This window comes from Vitis riparia, chromosome 5 (genome assembly GCF_004353265.1).
Source record: "Vitis riparia cultivar Riparia Gloire de Montpellier isolate 1030 chromosome 5, EGFV_Vit.rip_1.0, whole genome shotgun sequence".
NCBI lineage: Eukaryota > Viridiplantae > Streptophyta > Magnoliopsida > Vitales > Vitaceae > Vitis > Vitis riparia.
The window spans coordinates 14,575,860-14,590,479 of NC_048435.1; the positions used below are offsets into that span (position 1 = coordinate 14,575,860).

The 14,620-nt window shown below is 34.8% G+C and overlaps 1 protein-coding gene across 1 annotated transcript; it reads left to right on the forward strand.

Moving 5' to 3' along the window:
- Positions 1-10,104: 10,104 nt before the first annotated feature.
- On the forward strand, positions 10,105-14,367 carry LOC117914597 (selenium-binding protein 1-like). The gene is made up of 7 exons (XM_034829985.1): positions 10,105-10,254; positions 11,172-11,367; positions 11,748-11,975; positions 12,736-12,967; positions 13,122-13,229; positions 13,353-13,625; positions 13,923-14,367. The coding sequence occupies exons 1-7, from the start codon at positions 10,152-10,154 to the stop codon at positions 14,202-14,204; spliced, it is 1,422 nt and encodes a 473-aa protein (XP_034685876.1). The 5' UTR covers positions 10,105-10,151; the 3' UTR covers positions 14,205-14,367.
- Positions 14,368-14,620: the final 253 nt, after the last annotated feature.

The following is a 14,620-nucleotide window of genomic DNA, read 5'->3' on the forward strand; positions in this document are numbered from 1 at the left end:
CCATCGTACCTTCCTAATAGGTAACCTGACACCCGAACCCAAATTCTGTTTTTGTGAACATGTATTTTCCAAATAAGGAGTCACATATGATTTTCTTTCTTATTTTATTTTCCCTTTAAAACAAATAAAATAAGTTGCGACTCCAAATCTTTTTTTTTAAAAAAAAAAATCAAATTTTCACAAATAAATAAAAGTGAGTCTCGTCATCCAGTGGGAACGCATGTGAAAAACGCGGGTCGACATTTAGTTTCTCAAAAAATCAACAAGTTATCTCAAATAAGACATAAGATCATTATAAAGAGTTATTGAAGTAATGACATCATAAATATATAATTTATATATTATTAAAAATTAAAAAATTTTAAACACATTTCATCATTTTACCATTATGTAGACCCCCACTTGGGCCTCATTCTTCATGCAGCTTGTCTTGCCACGTGGAGGAGCTTTGAGAGACCACTTGTTTGCTCATGGATGGCTACTGGGAATCAGAGTAGTGGAATTGAGGAGCGAGTGAGAGTTTGACACGTGGCATGGAGATATTCTAAAATCCTCAGGCCGTTATGGAGGAGCGTCTGGCAGCTGCAGAGGGGGAGGTTGCTTTTTGGACGTGTTTGTTGAGAGATATGGCAGAGGTTTCTGTTAGCTAGGGAGCTGCAGGGTAGTGGGCGGCGTTTCTGTTAGAGGGCAGGGGTTGAGGGAGCTGTTAGAGAGACGGAGGCAGAGAAAAGGGAGAGGTCTGAGAGGGAGAGAAGAGGAGATTCTGTTAGCTAGAGTGAGAGCGGCGTTTCTATTAGAGAGCAGGGGACTTGAGAGAGAGGAGGTTGCCGGAGCAGGGATTTAGAGGGATCTTGGGGCTATAAGCAAGCTGCCAGAGCTATAGGAGGGGAGTGAAGGAGAGGAAAAAGAGAGAGGTGGAGAGAGGATTTTTGTGGCCGTTTAGTTGAGAGAAAACTGAGAGAAAAGAGAAGGACTTCTTCTGATAGTTTGGAGGGCAAGGACTTTGAAAGGGCACTTCCAGCTGATTTTGTGGTAACTTCTTCGACTATTCACACTGACTCATCTCTGTTTTCTTTTTCTTTGATCTTGCATTCTCTCTAGTTATCTTGTTCTTTTTGGGCATTGGTTGATTGTCTGGGTATGTGATGATGCATTACTTTTCTCTTATATTTGTTTATTTGAATTTGGCTCACTCCCATGGTGGGAGTTCGTTGATGCTCTCATTTGGATCTCTGTTTTAAACTCTCCTGCTGCACCACTGGCCGGGACCCCTGGGTTTCAATAGGAAAGGAGGATCCCACTTAATGCTTGGCTCACTCTGTTTACTCTGCCATGGGTACACTATATCTTGTTTTATTTCTCCCTCCATTTCTGGTATCTCAATCCATATCTTGGTTTCTGGCTCACGTTTCTGGAATTTGTTTTGGACTATTGGTTTTGTGCTCTGGTTTGTGCTTGAGGGGAGAGGGTGGTGCTTTAGCTATTGCCACAGATTCAGGGTTCCCAATGGGCGAGATGCATATGGGTGATACTTCAGCCATTGCTTTGACTGGTCAATGGGTGAAAATTATAGCAACTGAAGTAATTTTCGGTTGATTGGATTTCTCTTCCATGGAGTTCTCAGGAAAATCAATTTCCCTTGGCAAATGAGGTTGTAATGAAGACTGCAGTTGTTCCCATTTGAGATCGAGCTTTAAATTGTAACAGGATGCCTATTTGGAATAGACCAAGTTCCTTAGTGGCTACTATGCATTTGGATTTTCGCCTTGTTTCACGGTCACGGCTAGCAAGAAGATGCAGTATTGTCATGCAAATCCCCTGGTTCTGAGCTTATGTTTTCTGAAAGATTTGATCAGAGTATTTTGTGGCATCAGTGCACTGGAGATTCATCAGGTGGTGAGGAGACATCATGGTCCATTTCTGTATACTGAAGCCAGGGATTTTTTTTGTTCAAGCTTTGCCACCTGGACGCGTATTGCCCTCTGGTTGTAACAGCAATTCCTAGGAGATGAGTGATATTGGTCCTTGAGGGTCTTGCGTCGAGATACATTTTGGGCAACTGATGCTTGACCATATTCAGGGAAAGTTAGATCAGATGATACAGACAAAGTTGACATGGTATACGAGGTTATTGCTGATCCCTAAAGAACTTTTTCTTTTGCTATTGCTGATGGGTTTTGCCCAACTTAAAGCACTTTTCACTTGTGGATTGGGTATGGGTAGAAATCCACTACGAAGGATGCTACTGCTAAGATACTTGCCCGTTTTAAATGATCAGAGTGAGGTTGAATTCCCCTTGATACCTATTTAATCACATGCATGGTTAACCAAAGCTTATTCTAAAGCCCTTGTTGACATCCCAGATCCATCCACCCACGTGCATGGAACCATGCAAACTCGGCCATCTTCTATACCCATTTCTTTTACCTATCACCTTTTTCATTTTCCAAATTCACATATCTATCATGTCACCACTCTAGCAGATGATGGGCCAGTATCACTTTGGATTGTCTTTGAAGTTTCAGGCATCATTCATCTCTCATCTTACCTGAAGGTATCATCTTATAAAACCATTGATGGGCGGAGCCAGAGGATAAAACTCACAGGAAAGGGTTTAAGATTGAATATGTGAGCAATGTATGACGACTCTGAATCTAGAGTTAAAGGCTGCTGAGTAAAAAAATGAAGAAGCCATGGTAACTGACTCCCATTTGATAAAAGACAGCCATAAGAGCAAGCGTCTTTGCCCTGTCCCTTGTCAAGAGCCAAATGCAGTAAGATCCGAGAAGCTCTGGGATTCTTTTCATCATTGGAGAGAGGTCTTGGAGTTCAAGAGATAAGCCCAGGTCAATATTAGTTAAATGCTGATGATCCATCTTTCTGTGTAAATTCTCCCGTTCTTCTCTAGGGCTTGTAAATGTGGAGAAGTAAAATTGAGCCACTGCTTGCACTACAATGCCCTCACCCCAAAGAAAATGAAGAGGAGTCCTCTATAGATCCTAAATTGGACTTCACTCTGCGTCTTGGCAACGAGAAATCTCGGTGCTGAATCCCTTTGCAGAGGTGACATCGCCTTCGGGTCCTTGTGGTTCCTCACCTACGTCGGGATCTGTCGTTTCCTTGTTACCTTCATCAGTATTATGACTGGTCACACCTAGGTTTCATGTCTCCCGGCTGCGTCGATTTTGAGTTTCTTCAGCACAGTTGCATTTTGACAAGAAGAAGCAAGTGGCTGCTATCTCTCTAGTTGTTCAAAAGCAACATCCGATCCTTATGACTCAGTTTCTTTGCAATGTTGCGTCCCATAGAGGCCCTCCCATGATACCTGGATGAGCTTTTCAATCCATTTGTTGCTATTGTACCTTCTATTACTTTCGTCTTAGCTTTTGGAGAGGTTATTCCATAAGCAATGTGCAGCAGATTTGGACTTTCTGAAGGTGCAAATTTTATATTGCTAGTCCGTATTTTAAGGATGACTTGCCATCCAATTGGGAAGATCCTGGACTTGGTACTTGGTCCAAAGAATATTGCATCCAGATGTGGTTGAACCTTGCCCGCCACCTGGAAGTGGAATAACTCACTCCCCTGCAAACAAGTGCCAATCCCCTTACTGCAAAACCAACATTGTGATCCTAGTAACTTGCAGTTATAGCAATTTAGATTGGGAAGTTTGGTTGCAAGCAAAGCTGTCCTCAAAGCCGCCGGCGGCGAAACGCCTCCGCCATCACCACCACCGCAGCGACCAACTCCAGGTAGAGGTGCACCAGCTTCATCTCCTGGAGGTCCACTTGATGACTGTTTGGATAGTAACAAGAACGAGCTATCTGAAAAGGAAATACAAATGAAGATTTGTTCGCACACCACCCCAATAGCTATTGAAGAACGCGGAACAGAGTGGCTTGAGGAATGGCCAAAGAGTCTTGATACTTTTCTTGGCTGGCTGGAGAATAGAGATAATATAATTGCAGGCACTGAGCACTGGAAAGCTACTGTCAGCAAGTCCTACCTCACAGGAATAGGAATTGACTAGTCAAATGTGCGTAATATATTGGACATGAAATCCATCTATGGAGGATTTGCTGCAACCATCTGGTATGGGAATTTCACCATCAGGTCAAGTGGCGGTAGACATTCTGGAACTCAACTGCTCGAGACGTTCTCTCCTCATTGGTTCACATGTTTGGGATCAGCGGCTTAGTTCATTGGTTTCTCTCCTTGAAACAAGGATTCCTATTTCTAAGAACAAACAGGAGGAGGCATCTCATGCTGAAATGAAGGACTGTAGTATTGATTCGTTTCTCATGAATATCAAGCTTGACCATCATCATGAAGAAAATGCTACCCAGTCTTCAAGAATACAGGATTCCCACAGGAATGATATGCTGTTGGAGCACAAAGGAGAGTTCTCTGATACAGAGCAGCTAACCCCTAATGCTGTGAGCAAGCACCCACTTTCTATGCCCAGATGTCAACCCAATGACACTGAACTCGAAGTTTTCTGTCAGTCCACTCACCGATAATAGAGGAGACCAAACCAACCATGCATGGCCACCTTTGATAAGCCACCTTTAGGCCACATCTTTCTTCATTTTCCTCATTATTTCTTCATCTTCGAATTTTAAAATAATTTCCCACACCTCATTTTGCAAATAATTCCCCAATTTTTATTTCTTTTTCTTTACTTTTATTTATTTATTTATTTATTATTTTAAAAGAATTCTACTCTTTAGTTTTTCATCTTTAGAATTTTTAGGATCACCCAAAATCACTTTTTAATAAAATTTGCTTCCACTTTCTATTCGGCAAGCAATTTTCAAATCCTTCATGATCTTTTAAAATGTTTTAAAAATAGGCAAGAATTAAATTCTATAATTCCAATTAATGGAATTTACAAAATTAATTCATGCTAAAATAAACGGGCTTTGGTGGGGGCCCTACATCAAAGAATTTTCTTTAAAATGAAAAATCAATTTGAATGAATTGTGACATGTGATGACTTTTGTACTCGATTTAGTGACATGTGAGCTATGTTTATGCTCTTTATTGTACACTGACCCAATTTTTTTGTGATAGCACATTGATCGTTTGATGCTAAGGTACGCCTCGCTCTCACTTTGATCATTCTTCATTGAGTGTTCTGATTTTCATACGTGCATAATCATTCTGGGTATTTTCTGATTTACACATCAATTGCCACGTTTGCTTCATTTTATTAGTAGAGACCCGATTTTAGGGACTTAGAGGGGTGCTACGGTCTTTACCGTACCTTCCTGATAAGTAACCTGACCCCCGAACCCGATCCGGTTTTTCACAGACCGCCTTTTCCAAAATAAGGAGTCACATTTAGGGTTTTTCTTTCTTATTTTGTTTACCCTTTTAAAAATAAAACAAAAATAAGTGGCGACTCCAAGTCATTTTTAAAACAATAAATAAAAATCAAATTTTCCAAATAAAAATCGAGCTCGCCATCGAGTGGGAAACGCATTGAGCCGAAATGCGGGGTCCACACATTATTATTGAAAGATTAAATTATAATAAGGGTAACATTATTATTGATCAATATATTTAATAGTTCTAATTTTATTAAATATATCATGCTTGATTTTATTATTTAAAGTTCTTTAAATTTTAATGGTTATATATTTTATTATTTTCAAAATTATCATTTGTTTTATCCATATTATTTTGATATTTATTATTCTATAATATTGGATAAATAATAAATCTTTATATTTATTTTTATGCTTGGAATTACATTATATTATATATATATATATATATATATATGCAAAAATAATTTGGTGCAATACCCATGTTCAATACTAATTCCCGTCCGCTCACTAGGCTTTTAGCCCTTAAAAAACAAGCCCCTTTGAATCCCACATCGGAATGGAATGATCAAAACAACAATATAAAATATCTATCGATGAGTGCGTAACTCTCAGCTTGGTGAAGGAGTTGGGAAAGTGCGTTGCATTGGGCTCACTGAATGAGTGTCCATGTGTCCTTCAAAGGACAACTTAAAAAGACAGAAAGTTTGAGGTGAACCGGTCGGGCCGAGTCATCGGTTCAGCAGTTTGACCGTTGGATGGGCCAATTATGTGAATCGATCGGACCAAGGATCGGATATTTTCAAAACCTTGGATATGATAGACATACAATGGAGCGTATTGGGTGATAACCGTCGTCTTCCATTTACTTATCTTGGCAATGAGTATTAATGGACAAGGGAGAGTATTAGGTGATAACCGTCACATTATGTCTTCCGTTTACTTATCTTGGCAATGAGTATTAATGGAAGACTTGAAGGTTTCATTTATAAACCTATAAAAGATGCTTCTCCAACTTGCATTTAACCCAAAAAAAGAAAATATCTTCTCTCTTTCCCCCCTCAACAATTTTATTTCTTGATTATTTTTCATTTCATAATTTTACAACAAAATTATAAATCAACATCTAATTTTAAATGAATAAAATATAGGATGGTGGTTGGTTATTAATTTCTATTTTTAAAAAATTATATATATATATATATATATATATATATATATATATATAGATATATATTTGTCTATTTATCTTTAATTTTTATAAATAGATATCATGTTTGATAGTGTTAATTATTGTTTGCTTTTAAAAAATAGAAAAATATTATAATTATAAAAATAAAAAACTATGTCACGTGCAATTATTCATTAGTCAACGAAATAAAAATTCCCACGCAATTTTCCTTGAGTTTTGCAGTTTTTTGGACTTGAAATTTTTAACATTCAAAATTTAATTTTAAAATATTTGAATGATAAGTTTAAGACAATTAAATAGTAATAAATCATAATCTAAGATAATTAAAAAAAATAAGAAATATTAGAGTTTTTTTTTATGTTTTTAATATTATAAATAAAATAATATATAATATAATTTAAAAATAATAAATAAATAACAATATATTTTATTTTAATTAATTACACATGATAGCTTTTCAAATTGTTTATTTTTATTTACTATTAAATTTTGAAATAATTTTTTCCATGATTTCCTTATATATTGTCTATTAGAATTTATATTTTTATTTATTTTAAAATATTAAAAAATATTATTCATAGATATGTTTACTTAAATTAAGTTAATATAAAGAGATTTAAAAAAAATAAAAATAAAAATAATTGGATTCTAAAGGATAAACTAATTTATTTAATGCAAAAGTTTAATTTTTTTTCCCAAATTATTCTATAAAAAATAAAATAAAATAATTTTTTTTCTCTCTCGTATCTTTTTAAGTCAAATTTAAGGTTACATTTTAGGCTGATTCGGTGATACGGAAATGTACTTTTCAATTTTGCACGTATAACAAAGCAACACATATAAAGGTCAAGTGAATAAAAAAATTTTAAATTAAATTAAAATTCAAAAAAAAAAAAAAAAAAACCGGTCGCGTAGAATTTTATCTTATATTCAAAACCCACGCATTTAAAAATGCGCACGTGCTTTTTCATCGGAACTAATTTTTATTTTAGCACAATTAAAAAATACTTTAATAAAAGGCATATGAATAGGAGATTAGTTAATAAATTTAGGATCGAAGTTGGAAAGGCACAAAATCATTCCAAGTCCAGACAATCCAAGATTTTGAAGCCACGTGATTCGACCAACTATTTATGATAAGAAAGATGTGGTCAGATTTCCACGTCACAAAATATTATATTAGAGATTTTACAATTGTCGCGTCCTTGCCATGAATGATTCTTTCGAGATAGGGATAAAAGTTAGACTTTCAATATGCTTGTCCCATTTGATTTGATGTCCCTCATGCTTTAATCAAAGTTATTAAAAAATCAAATAAAAAAAGTTATCTGACTTCAATTTTCTTCCCATGCTCCAATTAAAGGTATTAAAAAAAAAGCAATCATAGCTACTGTCCACTGTTGCAACCAGGCCACATGCCCCCTATTCTATTAGACTGAACAACATATGATGGGATGAAAGGATAATGAAGTTTTTTGAAAGAAAAAAGTGGTTTTAACTCACTCATTATAAAATAAATATTTTTAAAATTTTTAAATCAACATCATTTTCATCTATTAAAATTTTTTTGAAATATATATAATTTTTAATAAGTAATTTAATTATTTTCTAAAATATAGTTTTTAGTTATGTCATCAACATCAATTAACAACTAAACTACTTCATATAAATATTTCAATTTTTTTAAATTTATTATTATTACTATTATTTAAGATTTTTTTCCCATCGAAAACAAACATCTCATAACGAAAATAAGTTTAAAAAATAGACATTAGAAGCAGTAAAAAAAATCTCAAATAAAATAATAATAATAAAAAAAAATTAAATGAAGTGAAATATTTATATGGAATAGATAAAAATAATTCTAATTTTAAAATTTCAAAATTACTTTTTTAATGTATTTTCAAAATCAAAACCCACTTTTCCCTTTTCAAAATCGAAGATGGTAATATGCTGTATTTTTATCAATGCTTTTGGATATATATATATATTTTAAAAAGAAAAAGAAAAAAAAAACAACACACTTTTTTTTTTCCTAAAAAAAATGTTATTTTTATCAAAATTCCTTCATATCCAAAAATAGTATTCAAGCAAAAAATAGCAAGGAAATTCATTGACCATACAACACGTCTCAACAAAAATATAACAAAAAACTAGGGTTTTTGAAGCAAATCGCCCTACCAAATAATCCCCGAAAACGTCCAAGCAAGTACCCCTCAATTTCAACGAAATCAAAATGGAAGCATACAACTTTTTCCAAAATGTCAATTTTTCTTGTGGAAGAAGCCTACCTCGAAAATGGCTTATGGCTTCTTGTGCAATTTTTTCCCGTCCCGTTATCCTACGTGTCACCCCAATAACCATTAAAAATAAAAATTTCTTTAAAAAGTATTATTGATATTTGTATTGTATTCTAAACTACAAATGTGCGGCCCCATACTGATACTGGTCAAGACTTGTTCAAACGTGTTTTATTGTAAAATTTTTGGTCTTCCACTCAGCTTTTGCCATTTGGTTGGTCAAATTTTTAGTAACTATGTGCGGTGGTGCCTGCTGTGTTACTTTTCCACGTGTCACTATCTTTTGAAACAGATTGATCCGTCTTATCTGTTGCAATGATGTATAAATAAAATAAAAAAATTAGAATTCTAAAATATTTAATTTAACTTTATATTTAATAATTTAATTTAAATTATTAAATAAAATAATTATATTTGATAAAATTATTTAATAATATAAATTTAAAATTAAAATTAACTTTAAATAATAAGTAAAATTAATTAAACTATTTTTAAGTCCATATTTTTTATTTTACCATTTTATTCTCATTTATCACAATTATTTTAATGATATTTTTTACTATTCCACGATGTCCTTTATAATAATTATAATTTATAAAAATAAATATATTAATTTGATAATTTAAAATAAATTTTATCAAATAATTTTAATATATTTAAAATAAAAATTAAATAATAAATTTTCAGTTGACAAATTAAATAAATTTAATTTAAAATTAACTTAAATTATTGAGTAATAAGTATTAACATTTTTTTTTCAAATACTTTTGTCAACTTGCTCAACAAGAGAGGTAAGAGAAACGGTTCTTAATAAAAAAAATTAAAACTAATAGTTTAATTGATAAAATTTAAAAAGTGGAGAAGTTTGCTAACCATGAAAATAAAGAAACACAATGCTATGAAAATCACATTAGAGAATTAATGGTAATAAGATAATTTGTGAATAGCAAATTATGGTAAGTATGTTTTCAATGGAATTTGGTAGAGAATTATGGTAAATTTTTATTTTTATTTTTTAATATTAATGGGTAAAAATATCAAAACTCATTTGTTATTTATTTATTTATTTATCAATTAATATTTTATTTTATTTACATTTACGATCACAATAATATCGGATTTGATGAAAAAATATAAATGGAAGGGCTGATAATAGGGGCAGGATAGAGGAAATACATCCCCCCTGGACCTTTTTGACAGACAAATGAAGCTGCTGCCGCCACGTAAGGACGCATCCCGGATGTTGTTGTTCTATAAAGCTCTCCCTTCAAGGAGGGTGGATCAAAATAACGGACGCAGAGAGAGAAAGAGAGAGACTAGTGAAAAAAGATGGAGATTGGGTGCTGCAAGAAGGGGCCTGGTTATGCCACTCCACTCGAAGCCATGTCTGGTCCCAGAGAATCTCTTCTTTATGTCACTTGCATCTATACAGGTATATGCCATTCCTCCTCCTCCTGCATCTTCTTCTTTATATCACATATTTAATGGGATTTCAATTCATCCTTTCTTCATAATAATGGTGATTTTATTTATTTTTAAATTGTTTTGCGTCGCTCCTCTAGATGTTTTGCTTGATGCTGAGATTCGATTTCGGGGTTGCGAGAAAAACAAATGGTTTCTCAAAAGTTCTTTCCAGTATTTCTCTCTGCTTTCTGCTCTTAAATCTCAATTTATTGCCATTTTGCTTTTATCTGGCGACGCTGGTTTTTAATTTGTAGATTGATGAGTAAATTTTGTTCGGTGATGGCTGAATTTATACAGCAGTAGGCCTGAATATGAAAGGATTTTTATTTTTTATTTTAAGATTTATGGTTCTATTGGCGTTTCCAAATTTCTGGCTTAATTTTGAATGAGAGATGCTGAGATGAATGATTCATACAGAGTACAGATGCTAACAATTGAAACACCATAGGCATGCCGAAGAGAAATACTTGTCTGCAATCACTCTGTGGTACACAGCTTTATTATGATGATAATTCCATTAGGTTTTGCCATTTCTGGTTACGGATGTGTAGCATATGAAAATGATCAGGGCCTTGTTTCATTCATTCACCCACTGTTTGTTTGGGACCTGAAGGCACAAACCAGTTGAAGCCTAGTATGATTTTCCTTTTAGAACATGAGAATGTGGACCTCCAATTCATGGGTTTTTTTTATTTTTTTATTTTTTTATTTTTATATAGCTTGTTGCTTCATTCCAAAATATAAGGTTATTCCAGAATAACATCCTTTCCTCATTGTTTAGCAAATTAACTAACGCCCATGTGCTTCTCCATCAGGTCATGCTCCTTCTTAGCTGTCCTCACAATTTTGGGCCACTTCCCTTCTAATGGTTCAATTCTTATGCAGGAACAGGAAAAGGGAAGCCTGACTACCTTGCTACAGTGGATGTAGATCCAAGCTCACCTTCTTATTCAAAAGTTATCCACCGGCTTCCTGTACCTTACTTAGGGGATGAACTACACCACTCTGGGTGGAACTCCTGCAGCTCTTGCCATGGTGATTCATCACAAGAACGGCGTTTTCTTGTCCTACCTTCCTTGGTGTAAGAACTGGAATTTATGTTGCATTAGGGGCTACATATTTTAAGCTTGTAGCTGTTTAGTAATAATACTGGTATGAAGAATGAGTGCAGAGTCTAACTTTTTACTTATTGCGATTAAATCTCAACTTCTAATTCTGAATGTCCACTAAATGCATGCAAATGTTGGGAACATCCCACAAGACTGCAAATGGGATCCACAGATCTGAAAGATTTTGAAAATTGTAACTCAGCAGTTGGTAATTTCTGTGCCTCTGTACAGTGATGGATTAGTCCCTAATTTGTTTGGTAACTAATTTTACCTGACAGAAAGGTATTAATATTTTGTAATTTTTTTCCTCATCCCTGATTGCTTTAGAGTTTTATCTTCTTTTTTTTTTCAGGTCTGGTCGTATATATGCTATCGACACACAAAAAAATCCTAGGGGTCCCAGTTTGCATAAAGTTGTTGAGCCTGAAGACATTCTGAAGAAGACTGGGTTAGCATACCCACACACAGCTCATTGCCTTGCTTCTGGTGATATAATGGTTTCATGCCTTGGAGATGGAGATGGAAAAGCTGAAGGAAGTGGATTTCTTCTACTTGACTCAGAATTCAATGTGAAAGGAAGGTCTCTTTCACACATCCACATACAGTGCACAAGCACACACACTCCCTTTTCACATTTTTAACATAAATCTATGCAATTTGAGAATTGTAGACATGGGTTTCTGTGGTTGTCTTGATTTCTATCTATGCTCTACTTGGTTTTAGTTCTTTCTGGTTTAGTCTGTTTTAATTTCTTACTACTTTTGGTTTCTCTTTTTCTTGTCGTGACATCTTGTCTTCTCTCCTATGTGCAGTTCCTTGTTTTTCTAATTAATTGCATACAGTTATCATGTATATAAATTAATATGTAAATATTTGGTTTCCATGTTTTTTAATGGGCGATAATTGATTTATATGAAAACATATATTTGACCATTTATACTTATCAATATATATATATATATATATATATATTTGACAGTTTATATCACACAAACTATAGCATCCAAGTACGTTGTTTGGTTTCTGAATCTTAGTAAATACTTCACGAAGATGACCCATAATCTAATAAGAGGTCAAATATAAGTTTACTTCAGTATTATATCCTTCATGCTAATATTACTGAATTAGGAAATCTGCAGTCGTTTGGTCATTTTACATAATATTTCATGTATAATTCTCTGTTATACTCTTCCAAACTATTTATCAAAGTTGCTGCTTAAACACAAAAGGGAAGCTACTCGAACATGTCCGGGGAATGGTTTTAGTATAACATGAGCCAACCTCTGACATTGAGCACAGTATTTTAAGTTTGATTTTCCACTCCTTTTGATATTTATCAGATGGGAGAAACCAGGGCATAGTCCGTCTTTTGGCTACGATTTCTGGTACCAACCCCGTCACAAGACAATGATCAGTTCATCATGGGGAGCACCTGCAGCTTTCACTAAAGGTTTCAATCTTCAGCATGTGTCAGATGGTCTATATGGGAAGCATCTATATGTGTATTCCTGGCCCGAGGGTGAACTGAAACAAACATTGGATCTTGGTGATTCAGGACTCTTACCCTTAGAGGTGAGTTTTGGAAATATAATCCACCATTGCTTTGCTTTTTGGTTAAGAAATAGCAAATGCTACATTTTTTTTCTCTAATTTTGCATGTTATAATGACCATATGTGGTAACGGTTTACTATCTACATGTGTATCTTCAATCTTTCTTGCTTGCAGATAAGATTCCTGCATGATCCTTCTAAAGATACAGGGTTTGTAGGTTGTGCCTTAACAAGCAACATGGTGCGATTTTTCAAGACCCCAGATGGGTCATGGAGCCACGAGGTATGCGGATAATATGTGTTTCTTCAATTCCTTTGTTTGAAACCTTGCATTTTGAATTGTATTAGTCTCTATTAAGGCATGACAATCCACAATATATAATCACTCCCTAATTTACTTATGAAGGTTGCAATATCAGTAAAACCACTGAAGGTGCAAAACTGGATTCTTCCTGACATGCCGTCTCTTATAACTGATTTTCTGATCTCTCTCGATGACCGTTATATATACTTGGCAAATTGGCTTCATGGAGATGTGAGACAGTACAATATTGAGGACCCTAAGAATCCTGTATTAACTGGTCAAGTATGGGTTGGGGGACTGATTCAGAAGGGAAGCCCTATAGTGGCATTGGCAGAAGATGGTACAACATGGCAGTCTGAGGTTCCAGAGGTCCAGGTGAGTTCTATCTCCAGGGTCAAACTAGAAATTTGAACTTCCTCACCTAAGCCTAGGAGCTGCAAAACTCATAACTCCATCGATGATCCCTTAACACAATGATCGAATTTGAGCTTTGAATCCATTATCTAATTCGTGGCATGTGTCATAAATTTAGTCTAGCTTGCTGTTCAGCCCCCTTGGTAAAACACATCTCCCATGACAAAACACAGCTCCATAGGTACTTAATTTGGTGGTTGCTGAGAATTGAGAACCCTTGAATTGCCATATAAATAAATGACTTGATCCTGTTTTCAGGGAAAAAGGTTGCGAGGGGGACCTCAAATGATCCAGTTAAGTTTAGATGGGAAGCGGCTTTATGTTACCAACTCACTCTTCAGTACATGGGATCACCAGTTTTATCCTGATCTCCCACGGGAAGGATCTCACATGTTGCAGATTGATGTTGACACTGAGAAAGGTGGTCTGGTCATAAACCCCAATTTTTTTGTGGACTTCGGATCTGAACCCGACGGTCCTTCGCTGGCCCATGAGATGAGATATCCTGGGGGTGACTGCACCTCTGATATATGGGTTTAAAACACCACCCCACTCTTTGTATAAATTGATAATATAATGCTGTCCATCCACCTTATGCTAGTGCTCCTTGATGGGCGAAATAATCTGTTCCGACTCACTAAATATTAATGTTCAACTTTGACATGCTATAAAAACTTCCATAACTTAGAGAAGTTACTCCTAACTTGGACTTGAAAATGCAGGATGTACAAACTACAAAGAGGCTTATCTCTTTTTAAGACTACATAGAGGTGGCCTATTTGGATACACTTGGGTTTAGTTTTTATTCTTTTTAAGTACATTGTAAGTCAATTGAAACTCTTAGTGTTGACGGTGAAACTAGACCAAGATTTCACAATGAGCCACTTGAAGGGTATAGTGGCCATGATTGGAACATGAATGAGTCTCCTATTAATGAGAAGGATTATAGGATGGAC

Coding starts and splice junctions, on each gene's coding strand:
- LOC117914597 (XM_034829985.1), top strand. CDS start 10,152: ATGGAGATTGGGTGCTGCAAGAAGGGGCCTGGTTATGCCACTCCACTC. Junction 10,255..11,171: donor TGTCACTTGCATCTATACAG/GTATATGCCATT, acceptor ATTCTTATGCAG/GAACAGGAAAAGGGAAGCCT. Junction 13,626..13,922: donor CTGAGGTTCCAGAGGTCCAG/GTGAGTTCTATC, acceptor TCCTGTTTTCAG/GGAAAAAGGTTGCGAGGGGG.